The sequence below is a fragment of the Lingula anatina genome, chromosome 6 (genome assembly GCF_051362555.1).
Source record: "Lingula anatina isolate TDL-2025a chromosome 6, LinAna3.0, whole genome shotgun sequence".
NCBI classification, from domain to species: Eukaryota; Metazoa; Brachiopoda; class Lingulata; order Lingulida; family Lingulidae; genus Lingula; species Lingula anatina.
The window spans coordinates 11,756,857-11,770,964 of NC_141772.1; the positions used below are offsets into that span (position 1 = coordinate 11,756,857).

General features: G+C 39.2%; 1 protein-coding gene across 1 annotated transcript; it reads left to right on the forward strand.

Moving 5' to 3' along the window:
* The first annotated feature begins 9,006 nt into the window (after window positions 1-9,006).
* Window positions 9,007-10,186, forward strand: LOC106157077 (uncharacterized). Its single transcript, XM_087016361.1, has 2 exons — window positions 9,007-9,351; window positions 9,571-10,186. Exons 1-2 carry the CDS (start codon window positions 9,102-9,104, stop codon window positions 9,750-9,752), a joined length of 432 nt encoding a protein of 143 aa, XP_086872487.1. The 5' UTR covers window positions 9,007-9,101; the 3' UTR covers window positions 9,753-10,186.
* The last annotated feature ends 3,922 nt before the right edge of the window (window positions 10,187-14,108 follow it).

Here is a 14,108-nt window from a genome sequence, read left to right on the forward strand (position 1 = left end):
ATTATTGTTTCTTTCATATGGCAGTTAATACATCCTGGGCTAGTAACTATTTTCATTTTGAACAGTGTAGAATTTGTGTACAGCACATTGTGAATTATTCTGTATTGCATTACTTGTAGTTGAGTTTCTTTGACAGACTCAAATGGTATCAAGAAAACTCTGCCAATCATTTTCACTTACGCCTGATTTGATAAGATGCAAACTTGCTGTGGGTAAATTTATTACATTTCTTTCTATTAGCTTATCGTAAATGGTTTTTGTAGAGGCAAGAGTCCATACTATCTCATCTGAGTCTGTGTTGTCAACTGTTTCTGCATTTTCCCGAAGTTTACGTAACCATGATATCGGAATTGATTTTTTTACTTTTTCGTATTCTAGAAAATTTGGCAGCTTAATGTCGAAGTTGTGTTGATTTATTATTTCTTCTAATGATATAAATTCACCATTAATATTTATGATATCTTGAATATAATTTACTCCGGCTTTTGACCAATGCCTTTGATATAATGACTTTTTGTTTACAAGTATGAATCTATTATTCCATATTATCTGTTTCTTTATATCGCAGGCATTATTAGGGTCTGTTTGTATTAAATCACTCCATGCATCTAGCATGGCTACGTAAAAAGGTGGCATGTCCGAATTGTTAATATTCTTCAGTTCATAATTACAACTGAAAATGAGTTTTCCTCCCACACTTCTTAAATATTTCAGTATGTTTATAACCCACGGAACATCGTTGTCAGCTAACATTATGCGCTTAACCATTGAGGCCTTCAGAGACCGCACGTGCGATGGCACATGCGTCAAATTTAAACCACCTTTACTCTTTGGGGCTATTAATGTATGTTTCTTTAATTTTGGTTTTTTTTTCATTCCATAGAATTTTTTGAATAAAGCATCTATCCTCAAAATAATATCATTTGGGGTCTCAAGAACTGTATTAGCATAAACCAGTTTAGCCAGACCCAATGTTTTCAGTATTTGTATCTTTCCAATCCATGTGAGGTCTCTGCTGGACCAAAGGTTAAGCAGCTTTTCAATTTGATCAACTTTACTATCGGAGTCTAGAAACCTACAGCTTTCGTAATCATAAGAGAAATGAATTCCGAGAGCTTTCATTGGTCTATTTGGCCATAGCAACCCGAGGGGCTTTTCGTTGTTGAATCTATTACTTCCAAGCCACAAGTTTAGTTCTAAACCAGAAATTTGTTTGAATTCAGATATTAATTTCAATGCGTTTTTAGCGGACCCAACATCATTTAGAAATAGCGTTGTATCGTCGACATATTGGCATAATTTGTGTTCATGACGATCAATAGTGATTCCCCGTATGGATGGATCTGCGCGTATTGCGCAGGCTAGTATTTCTACGGCCAGCAGGAATAGAGGGCCGGACAGTGGACACCCTTGTCTTACACCTCTTGTAATTGAAAAGAATCGCAAGGAATATCCGTTGTTTGTAATACAACTGGAAGCATAATGTCAAACCACTGACTGAAGTCAGGGCCAAAGTTAAATATTTTCAGGCATTTTTTTTATAAATTCCCATTCAATGCAATCGAACGCTTTTTTAAAATCTAAGAAAATCGCCATCCCTTCTTTATTTTGCCTTTTTGTTGAGTACATAAGATCCCAGATGAGACATATTTTCACCGATATATCTTTTTTTTTAACGTACCCGGTTTGGTTTTTGTTGATAATGGTTGGTAAAGGCGTTTCCATTCGTTTTGCAAGTGCTTTTGCGGCCATTTTGTAGCTTACGCTTACCAAAGAAATAGGTCGCCAGTTTTCCAAACGGTGTCTATCCTTGTCTTTTTTTGGGAATTAGTGTTATTATGCCCTGTCGTTGGCTAATACAGACTTGACATTTAATATGGAATATTTTTTCCAAATCATTTTTCATCAGTTTTTTTTCCTATTTTGCTGACTGATAAATGAAAATAAGGATTAAAATCGTGTTTTAATAACTTTTTATTATCTCTCTGATCTCATGGTGACATCAGTTCATTGATTGAATTCGCCAGTGATGCAAACAGAAATACATTGCCTATTCTATGTCATACGACGTCCATTAAAATAGATATTTTGGACCTCCATATTTTCCAAATTATCGTCTGTAAAAGAGTCACACGCTCCACCAAGGACCCTCATTTTAGTGTCTAGTCATAGCAATGGTCGCTGTTACACCTGACCTCTTCTGGCTGCTACCAGCGCTCTCAAGCGACAAAGCATTCCTTGGGAAATGTTTTTTAGAGTTCAATCTGGAATAACATTCCAGGCATAGGTCAAAACTTGTCCAATTGGGTCCAGTTTTGTTGTAGATTATGTAGACCGTTGATTCGGCGAGTAATGGCCTACCCACACATTGTCTATGTGCATGGTTCAAATATCGCGATTTTGATGACCAAGGTAGCTGCCCATTCCCTTGGTTCTGTAAATTATCTGCTATTAAAAGTGCTCTGTGTGAACCGACAATCTCACCGTGCAACCTAAAATTGTTCCTAAGGTGCCCCCTGTCAAATGATAGTCAAGTGTTTCCCAGATTATTCTTTTATTTGATCCGGTGCAGGTTTTCGTCGATGACTACCATTGGTGTTTTGGCACCAATGTGGTATCCACTCCTAATACTGACGCTGTCAATGACCCGTATCACTTTAGACGCGGGACACGCATCGTCGTAGGTCTCTTCTGGATGTCTGTAAACACTGTTTTGACTAGTTGGGCGGTGTAGGTGAAATCTGACCTCAATAAAGAAAGCCACGCGGTTTCAGTGTTCTACCCAGAAACGGTCATGGTCCCCAATTCATTAAAGAAACAGACGACGATGTTTTGCTGTTTACAGTGGGTACCTCGGAGGTCGTCTGGTATTCTTACCTGCTAAAACCAGTTTGGTGTTCGCTAAGGGCCTTGAAAAACGCATTTTGGTGACAATTTGCCCCTCTTTCTGGACGGCCTGGGTGGTTTTTGTTTAGTCGCAGCAGCGTATCCCGAAAGACAGTGGGTCCTGAACCCTGGTGGTGACATTTCTATACATTGGGTGTGACCTCTGTGTAGGTACATCAGTCTGGGCATTACTCTAATAAACTGTGCGGACCGTTCCATTTAGCGCTATAATCTGTCTGGCAATGTCTGTTATTTTCGCGCCATTCTGCCACAGGTTAACAAAATTTTAAAGCACTACTTGGCTCATTTTACGCTCTGCAAAACCGACCGCTTGCATGCAAAGTTTCAAATTCTTCTATTCAGTAGTTGCCGACATATGGATACTTTTTTGACAGAACCATGCTTTGCCAAAGCCTAGCTTTGACCAGCACAAAGAAGCACCACCCAATTAAATCACTGCATATTACATAATGCAGTAGCGCAACAGACATGGTAGTCTGACTACACACTTCTCCATTCATATATCTTATATGAGATCGGAGTTTTTTGAAAAAAGAACGCACTGTTACCTAAGCATACCTTTAAAACTGAAATATTCCATATTAAATGTCAAGTCTGTATTTAACTGACCAGTTTCAAAAGCAAAATTTAAACAGTCTACAATTTCCTCTCCTAATTCTTTCCAGAATTTCATGTAAAATTCTGCGGAGAGCCCATCAACACCCGGGGTTTTATTCTTCTTTTTTGTAAGTTCTTTGAGTGCGTTTTTGCACTCGTTGATGGTTAGCTTTCCTTCACATGCGATTTTTAGGTCGTTTGGAATTTGGGGTATGTTTTGTTCATTGAAAAATTTGTTTGAGATTCTCTCGTTAACGGTAGTGTTCTGTGAGGTGTACAAATTTTCATAAAACTTTTCCTGTTCTTGTAGAATATCTTTATCGTTTGTTACTGTTAGTGTATCATTAATTTCTAGTTTTGTAATTGTATTTCTGATTCGATTCCGTTTTTCCAAGTTGATAAAGTAATTTGTATTGCGTTCGCCCTTTTCGTACCATCTCACTTTACTACGCATTATTGCACCTTCAGTTTTAGCTTCTAAGATTAAATCATATTCAGTCTTATTCATTTTCGTTTTTCTAATTCTTTAGCTTTTTCTTTATTAAATTGATTGTCTATCTCGGCTTGTAGCACGTTGATTTTTTTCCAAATGTCTCTTTCATTTTCTCTATGTTGTTTAGATTTTTGCTTTGAAAATTTTATTGAAAACTGCCTTATTTCCATGGTTATCATATCAAATGCTAAACCACGGTCCTCTAAGTAATTGTATCTGTTTTTTGCTTCATTAATTACAGTTTTCATTTCGTTAATATATCTTTCGTCTCCTAGTAAAGTATTATTGTGTTTCCAAAACCCTCGCCCTCTAACTGTCACATCTTTTGTCTTTAAAAACAAAGATATTGCATCATGATCAGTGTAAGGTGCGTACAGTATCTCCGCCTTTTCTATAAAACAATTTTCTATAAGTTAGATGTTATCCAGTAGTCTAGTCTGCAGATGTTTGATTCGGAGTTTTCCCATGTGTATCTTCTTTCTGCACCATGGAACTTTCTCCATGTGTCATTTAAATGATATTTTTTCATAATAGTTTGTATTTCATGTAACTTTATCTTTAATGTGTGTGGACAGTCCACCATGTTTATCTAGCTTGGACAATGTGCAGTTGAAGTCACCCCCTATAATTACATAATCAGATTCATATTTAGCTAGTTCTTTATAGAGGAATCTATAAAATTCAACTTGTTCATTTATTTGATTTGGGGCATATATATTACACATAAGAAAAGTGCTCGTACCAATTTTAATTTTCACGCCTAGAAGACGACCATCCTGGTCTGTAACTGTGTCTATAATGTCATATTCTATGTTATTTTTAAATAAGATCATCACCCCATTGCTATGCCCAGTACCATGATTATACCAAACCTTTCCACCCCACTGAGCGCGCCATAATTTTTCGACTTTCTGCGAGCTGTAGGTTTCTTGTAGGAGGAAAACATTTTCAGGCCTTTCATGTAACCACCTAAATACTCCCTTTCTTTTTTTAAAATTATTTAGCCCCCGGACATTTAAGGATAATATACTAAAATCAAAACTCATAATGGATTGACAGACATAACGTTTTCGTTGATATATATGTATGTACGACATCGTTTAACAAACAGACATGTACCACGTGCACACTTTTACTTTCGTACACAATCTCAGTCTTACGCACGGCCATTATCCACTTACTCACCTCATTTAAACACAAACATCTATGCACTCACACAATATACTACATATAGGAAAACGCACATGGGAGAGCGTTCAGTTTTGTGCGACAATTGGTTTTATGTGCAAAATTAAAGCAAGAGGAAAATGGAAAAGGAGGAATAAAGTTCATGCTCAAGCGTTTCTTATCTTTAAATTAATATCATCGTGCAGGTCAAATTTCACCCTTTTTGTGCTGTCTTTCGACCGACCATAGACTGACCCATTAAAGTACCATGCTTAATCAATAGAGGTTGTCCGGGTTCTCAACGAGAAGACCACATTTCCCCGTGATTTTACGAGATCTGCCTTGAGGTGGGGTTAAAATATGGAGACCACAAGGAAGTAGAGCAGCGATTTCTTTACTTGAAAAATAGCTGAACTTCCAAAATTTTTGAGCTACAGGCTTGTTCTTTTTTCACTTTATAAAGAAAAAGTATTGATATAATATGTACGTACAACTGACGTGAGATTCATTTGCAACCTTTTTGTCACTTTATGGGAGTGGCATGACTGTTTTGCTTTCAATGAGATCAATGTTGAGAGTAGGTCCATGTACATTCTACAAGCATTGGACATTTGTAAGTAACATAATCCAGTGCTGTCAAGGGCTTAATTGCTTCATTTTTAGGTTATCATAATTACTACATTTAAATTGTTAACTCCAGCTTATTGCAATATGAAATTTCCTACTGGCAATGGCAGATTTTAACCCCACCTCTCGTGAAATCTCGCTCCAATCCAGATCTCGTTTGACGTCATCTGCTGCGCAGATGTTCAAAAAAGGCTATCTCGGATGTTCCCTATTTCAGGGTGGCTAACGAGGCGCTGGATAAGTTGCGCGTTCTTTTTTGTGACGTCATCTGCCTGTCTCAAGTTTTGCCTCGAAGTTTTCATTGCCCTTCTGCACCTCATGATTTTGGCTTTTGTCTCCGTGTTATTCACTCGTAAAATTATAGGTCTCGGTTGTTGTGTTTTTGCCCCAGGTATACGATGTACTGCTAGAATGTCATCATCCCGGAGTACTTCCTTCAGTGTGTCGCGTACGACGGACTTGGTGTTCTCCTTTGTCTCTTCCTTTATCCCGTAGATTTTAATATTGTTCTTACGAGAATACTGTTCGTTGTAGTTTGATCGGTTGTCCGCCTCAAGACTCAGTTTTGTGAGATCTTTTATCTCCTCTTTCAATTTAAGTAAATCTTTGTCTTTCCTTGCAATGTTTTCTGTAAGGTTTTTATTTTCAAATTCCAGGAAGTCTAATTTCTCTCGCATATTGTTGATTTGTGAACCCATTTCTTCTTTCATTTCTTTTAACATTTCTGTAACTAAGGTGGTTACTAGTTCTTTCAGTTCGTCTTTGTTTATCATGTCTTTCATATAAGATTTTATTTCTTCTAGTTCCGCTAAGATAATGCTGTTATTTTCTTCAGCACTTGTATTGGAGACTTCGCTGTGCGTACGTTTGGGTGTAGGCTCACCCTTTTTAGTGTTTTTTGTGTGTTTGGATGACATGCTGAAAGGTTGACAGCACTGCGTGAAATTTAATGTAGTCAGTATGTATCATCCACTATGCGACGTTCGCGCAGACTATGTCTATGTGATAAGGTTAAAAAATATCAGTTATTCACCTTATTTGTACTTTCTCCACCCGAGCAGCTCGTTCACGGATGTGCACTTGTTCAGAATGTACCACATCAGACGTTGGGTTCACTTGTTTATGTCAAGAAAGACCAATTTATGTCCCGTGTCCTACAGTTCGTGTCAATCTCTGCGCCATCTTGTCTCCATCCCCAATAACGACGTTTGCGACAACCGACTTCTTTGGGGGTGATTTTTTTTCGGAGAACGGACGAAAATCGGTGCGCGCGCAGGATGTCATCCATAAAAATAAAAAAAAAAGTGTGGCCTAAGTAAAGTATCTTAGTAGCAGTACAGAAGTGCAGGGTAAATACAACCATATGATAACTGGTTGTAGAATTTCACGTAGTTTAAAACATTAAACACAGAAAACAGAATCCAGCTAGCAGTTGTTGACAGGTAGTAATGATCGGTAAAGTCAAATATTCACTTTATGCCCTCATTTGACAATCCGTTTCTTTCAAGGGTATTGAAGCTTCTGTGAGTTTATACAAAATACCTTGATGTATCTTCCTAACTGTAGAATGTTCTTAAATCAATTTGGATATCAATACACTGACTTAAAGTTAAAATCTATAATATACCTTATTACTATGATCTACAAATATGTACCATAGTCATGTTGAATGAATGGGAGTACTGTTTCATTTTGAGGTAGAACTGGGAACGCAGCAGCTTTCGTGGGAGCTTCCTTTGGCTTGGGAACTGGTGATATCTATTTTTCCGAGGTTCAGTGCACTGGGAATGAGAATACTCTTGTTGATTGCCCAAAAATATCCCTCGGCTCTCACACCTGCACACATTTTGAAGATGCCGGTGTTAACTGTTGCGGACCAGATGGTACATGGGGACCGACTGGGACAGGGGGTCCACCAGGCACCGGTGGACCCCTGAGCCCTGGTGGACCTGGCACTGAAGGACCACCGGGTACAGATGGTCCACCTGGCACGAGTAGTCCTCCAGGAACAGGTGGCCCTCTTGGTACTAATGGACCTCCAGGTACTAATGGACCCCAAGGTACAGGAGGGCCACCGGGTAAAAGTGGGCCACCAGGCACAGGAGGGCCACCGGGTACAAGTGGACCACCAGCTACAGGTGCCCCCCCAGGCACTGGCAGTGGACAGGGCACTGGTGGACCTCCAGGAACAGGTGCTCCTCCAGGAACCAATGGTCAATCAGGTACAGGTGGACCAACAGGAACAGGTGGACCACCGAGTACAGGCGGACCCCCTGGGACGAGTGGTCCACAAGAAACAGGTGGCCCTCCTGGTTTTGAAGGCCCCCCAGGGACAGGAGCCTCCACAGGAACAGCAGGACCTCCAGGAACTGGAGGCCCACCGGGGACGAGTGGGCACCCAGGCACAGGAGGGCCACAAGGGAGTGGAGGAATGAACGGCACTAGTGGCCCTCCAGGCATAGGAGGACCGCCAGGAACAGCTGGTCAACCGGGAACAGGTGGCCCTCCTGGCACAGATGGGCCTTTAGGAACGGGAGGACCGCCGGGACTAGTTGGTAGTTCTGGCACATCTGGGCCTCCCGGGACTAGAGGGCCTGCAGGGGCCAGTGGACCTCGAGGGACGGGCGGTCCGCCAGGAAGGGGAGGACCACGTGGCTATGGTGGCCCACCTGGCACCAGTGGGACTGTGGGAACAGGCGGACCACCAGGTACAGAGGGACCTTTGGGATTGAGTGGGACAGGCGGTCCGCCAGGAACTGCCGGACAGAAAGGTTGGCAATACCCATTGTCAGAGACATCACATTGAGTCTTTATGACATCACTTAGCAACCAAAATAAACAAACCCCATATATATATGATAAAAAGAACAGCAGCTATTTTGCCCCGACCGGTTCCATTGCATCTTCATTTGATTGTTGCTTTTACCATTGCTTTAGGATCTGCTTTTACCTGTTTAATGTAGGTTTTAACTTATGGATAAAGAAATTTCCTTTAATTTCCCTTTCTTTCTGTTTGGGTTGTTTCACTAGTGAATTTATAAAATGGGAATTCCCTTTTGTCAAAAAAGATGTGGGTAGGCTTTCTTTTAAAAATGTAACGAAATGCATACAACTAATCATTACTATTCGTAATTAGGTAATGGTATTTATATTCTATATTACTTTCTTATATTACTTTAAGGGTGTTCATCTCTTCTTTACAGGCCAGAGTGGTACCCAAGGACGACCTGGTGACGTTAAAGGACAAAAAGGAGATAAAGGGGTGCACGGATTCCAAGGGAATTTTGGCAACAAGGGCGAGGCTGGCATAATGGGTATAAAGGGAGAGAAAGGAAATAAAGGGTTACCCGCCAGAGGAATGACAGGACAGAAAGGTGACTCCATGGTTATGATTCGGATGCGGCAGCAAACTACAGTCCCTCAAACTACCTTCACTAATGGTGCTGTCTTCATCGGAACGTCGTCCACGGGGTTTAGAACTGATACTGGCCTCACTGGTGCCGTTTTGCCTTCGGATACTTTCGTTAGCCTGTGGGGATCCATTGGAATGGATTCAGTCGGTATGTTCTATGATTTTATTTACCCATTCGTTCATTCATGTATTTTTTGTCTATATATTGCAATTGCGGTACTTCAGAAAATTACGTTTGGTGTCCTAATGATTTATGATAGAGCTAATACTGAAGACTTTACTATATCCTTTCCGTTAGATTTCAAAATTACCGATACAGATTGTATGCTTATAACATTTTTCCAGTTATTTTTTTTAACTCATGCAGAATCTGCTGGAGCGATATTGGAAGGAAAACTGTATACAGCAGAATGCCGAATGGTGATACTTGGTACGATAATAGCCCTCATGGCAGTTGGCACTGTAGCCATCTACGCGGTATACTTTTGCCAGCGACACAGAGAGAAACTCCTTATAGCTGCTCTTAGACAAAAATTATCAACCATTTGATGCCAGTGTAATACTGGGTGCTTTTGGATTGCGACAGACTTAGCAGCTTAAGACATGTTCGATGCTGTTTTTCTCGTTCAAAATTATCGATCACACAGAGGCTTGAGTTTAGTGATTTATAAAGGACGAATTTTTACTGAGAATGGTGTTAATCCAAGACTCATTAAATGATAACTGTTGTTTGATGTTTTTTTCCTTCTTCTGCTTCCGCTTAGAATATGCATCGTATTTTGCTTTATATTCATAAATTTTGGAACATATAACATTAAACACATACAGGAATTATTAGGAAAGCGGCACTTGACTTCACAGAGTTGGGAAAGCATGCTGCGATCCTGAATATGCGGTTAAACAGTGAAATCGCCTATTGTGTGCACGATTTCCGTTTATTCATAAAGCTGGGGAAATGTGACAATAAACACATGTAAAAATTATCCGGGAAGAGTACACTTTACTTCATAGAGTTGGTAAAGCAAGCTGCCATCCTGAATTTGCGGTTAAACAGCAATGGAATAAAGTTTTTTTCGTGAGTTACGCGCAGAAAAGTGGGGACCGGGTATAGCTAATTAAATTAGTTTCATTTGATATTCATGTGGGTAAACTTGGTGACATTTGGTGGTGTCTTTTCAATTTAATGGGCATTTCTTTATCTCTGTGGAAATGACAGCGAAACGTCAAGGGGTACATGTAATAAATATAAATAAATGGTATTAAATACTGATATCTTCAGCGCTACTGAGTAGTTTGTATTTTCTGTACCACTTATCATTTTAGTTATGGTTTCTGGAATGAAAATCACCATACATAGCAATTAACTCCTGTGATGTGATCATTTATAAATAAAAGCGCATGAAGCTGGGGGTGGGACAACCTTTTTGACCAATGTTGTATATTATCAACACACTTTCCGGTAATCTCAAAAACTCGGACTGCTATCAAGTTTGGTTCATTATTAGACTGCAAAAGTATTTGCAGTCTATATTCGTTGTCAGAGCGTTTTGGAAGCATATGGTTGTGCGGGCAGGCTGGCACGTTATATGGCTTGTGTGCCCTGGACATGGTTAAAACGGAAGAGGCTGTTGAACGGCAGCCATTACCTCGTCGATGAAACACGCAAATTCGACGTTTTTGACGTGAAAATCGTTTTTTTAAAACGAGGTAGGTGTTACAAGGGGGTAAATGCATGCACCATATGGCAGACGGTTGCTTCGTTTAGGCCATTGGGACGTTAAATTTGCAGTTATTAGTGTTTAAGCGCGGCCTCGAAAGGAAACATTATTGACCCATTACAGTGACGTCATATTTGCTCCGTAACACTAGTTCCGCAGCCTTGTTGGAGGGAAAGAATGATGGGGAATAGTAGCGGCATTATAGGTGAACCAAATAGAATAAAATAACCTTCATATCGCGATCAAGTACATCAAAGGGAAAAGGATATATACAAGTGGAAGCTTCAGCTGATCAGCGGGATCGACCGAACTCAAGACAGTCTAAAGACCTGAAATCCTACCAAATGTTACTTATCCAACATCGTGTTGTCATCGGATAGTTCATTTATCTTGTACTTCATTTTTCTTGTTCATTGGGTAATAACAGTTATAGTTTGAGAGAGTTTAATGTGTAATCATAAGTTTAACCTTTCATAAAAGCAACTTTTTTCATCAAGGATAGATATAAGGAGAGATTTGAGCTGATAATCGGGATCATCCCTTTTGGACTCAAGGAAGAATGTATGCAGGATTGTCTTATGACATGAAATATTGCTGTCAGATATGACTTATCTCTACATCGTGAAGCTGTCAGAAATTATTTCAGCATTCTTGTACTTCATTTTGGCTATTTAGAAAGTACATGTAACATGACTATTGTTTGAGAGAGTTTAATATTTCACCATGAATGCAACCATTCATATAAGCAACATTGTTAGCATTTTATTATTAGTTCAGTCATTCACAGAAACAAGGCATTTTTCACACTTATGTATTTATGATATCCAATGTAAAATTACAATAATTCAGTTCATGAATTGATCTTCATTTCTGCAACCGTTTGCTTAAACATGTAGGAAAAGTGCACATTTTGTACGAATAAAAGTAAACATTGCAAAACATTGTTGACATTATGTTTCACAATTCAATGACAAATTATTAGGGAGCCATTTCCTTTCAGTTGATAACACTGATGTGAAAAATATTTACTTATAATGATGCAATGCAACATGTACATCGATTGCATGAGCATGTGAAGCTGAATTAAGTCACCATAATTTGAGAAACCTATTTAGTATATTTTAAATCTATATCTAGTGAAATGATTGATTGAAGACTCATGATTGATGTGTGCTGTGTGCAATAATTGTGTATGGGTATGTACATTCCTAGGAACGCTAGACCTAGGACTTACGTTCCCAGGACTTAGTGTCCGGTCGGACTTGCGTTACTAGGACTACCATTCTGTTCACACCGACATTAACTTAGAACATTTCGATTCGATTCGATTTGAGCAGCTGGTAACGAGCAAATATAAACAGTCTTGCCTAGAGCCACGAACAAAATCATATACGTGTGTGCCTATTACCATAAATGGACAAGAAAAGAAAACAAATGATTCGATTAACAAATTTGGTAGAAAAAGCAATGTGTCGGACATGATGATCAACTGTGTGCCAGTGTTTTCAATAGGATACTAATTTTTGCTACTTTTGTCAAACTGTCGGACCTTGGGACTTATTCATTGGGACCTCTCCCTTCGCAAACTGTTGTTTTTTTTCTTTTAAAAGTATATGAATGCTGACTGTAGTTACGATGTACCTTGATTATTACCTCTAATTATTACAATATATGATTTGGTTACTGGTTCGAGTGCCAGGCATATTTACCACTTACATAAATAATTTACATTAGAGAATGTAGTATTTTATATATGAGCACTGGAATGAAATAATTATTTTGTTTTGTCGCAATTCGCACGTTATACGTTGTTTTGTTAGTGTGGAGGGGGATGAAGAGGTATCCCTGTATGTGTGTGTGTGTGGGGGGGGGGGGGGTCACTGGCCCACTTTGTCACCTCCTTGTCTCCGCAGCTGAGGGGTACCCCGATGTTCAGTATAATCCTCTGCAACGAATCAATTTTGTTCAGTGAACGCAAGCGTACGACTTAGGGTTTATGAAAAGTATCTCATTACAAAAAATCAGTTTAAATTGAAAAATATATCCGTATGGTGTACATTCAAACAATCTCCTGTCTATACGCTGGGCAGTCAGGCCAGGAATATGGTGAGGTCCCATACTACTATGTAGGCTCACCTAGTAGCAAAATAAGATCCGTTTATTTTTATTTGAACACCATTATCTGATAGATAATGGCCGTGCATTCCATAGAAAAATCATACGCCATTTGCAATCTAATGAAGGATTAATAAAATTGTTTTAGGTTTCAACATGTATCTTATAATACCAAAAGACAACCTTTCTCATTAAAGAAAATAGAAAGAAAAGGAAAAGTGACGGCATTGTATTTTACCAATCTGTCCATTTCTGTACCAATTAAGGTAGAAATAAAAGCCTTATTTTCCGGAATTCTGGCAAATCGACCAGGAGCTCTATCGCAATGTTTGAGTACGAAGAATTGCGTATATAAACGTGCCCAAATGCGATTACAACAGGGATGCATTGCTACAGAGGTACTGATTATGTTTGTGTTAAAACAGAACTCATACATGAAGTTAAGATTTTTCCTTCTTGATTCTTAATTCGGCAGAGTGGTAAATTTGATTGAGTTCTGGATTCAATTTTGATATACGGTGGATGGCCAGTTAATAAGCAGGAATGGCGACTAATGAATATTGTATATTAATGCTCTCCGTGACACTGTCATGATCACCTACAAACTCACTTGTGTCCTGCATGTTTACATGTAGCAAGCTTTCAATATTCATCTGTTGAACAGTGCTGTATCAGTGCATAATGATTCCAATCTATTGGATTTGGCATGATTATTTGTAAATGCTGTTTGATTAACAAGCCCGTAGCCGGGGAGGGGGGGGGGTCGGGGGTTCGAAAGAACCGCCCCTTTTGCTGGGAAAAGGTCCACTCTGGGTAAAAATTGAACTAGGTATATTATGTTTTTATGGGAAAAGCTCCACTTTTTCAGAAAAAGAACCCCCTTTTGAAATTGCTGGCTACGGGCCTGATTAAAGTTAATTCTTACCTCTCACAAATACATGTATATACTGTACATACATGTATATACTGACTTGACAGGCGAACCAATATTTGCATGTACAAACCTAGTGATCTTATGTGACAGTGAGGATGTAAGCTGTATTTAGTATTAGGGTTTTTGTTTCAATATTTG

Bases quoted from the DNA above. Each gene is read 5' to 3' on its own strand.
- LOC106157077 (XM_087016361.1), top strand. From the start codon at position 9,102: ATGGGTATAAAGGGAGAGAAAGGAAATAAAGGGTTACCCGCCAGAGGA. The intron at 9,352-9,570 runs GTATGTTCTATG...TAACTCATGCAG, and splicing joins CATTGGAATGGATTCAGTCG to AATCTGCTGGAGCGATATTG.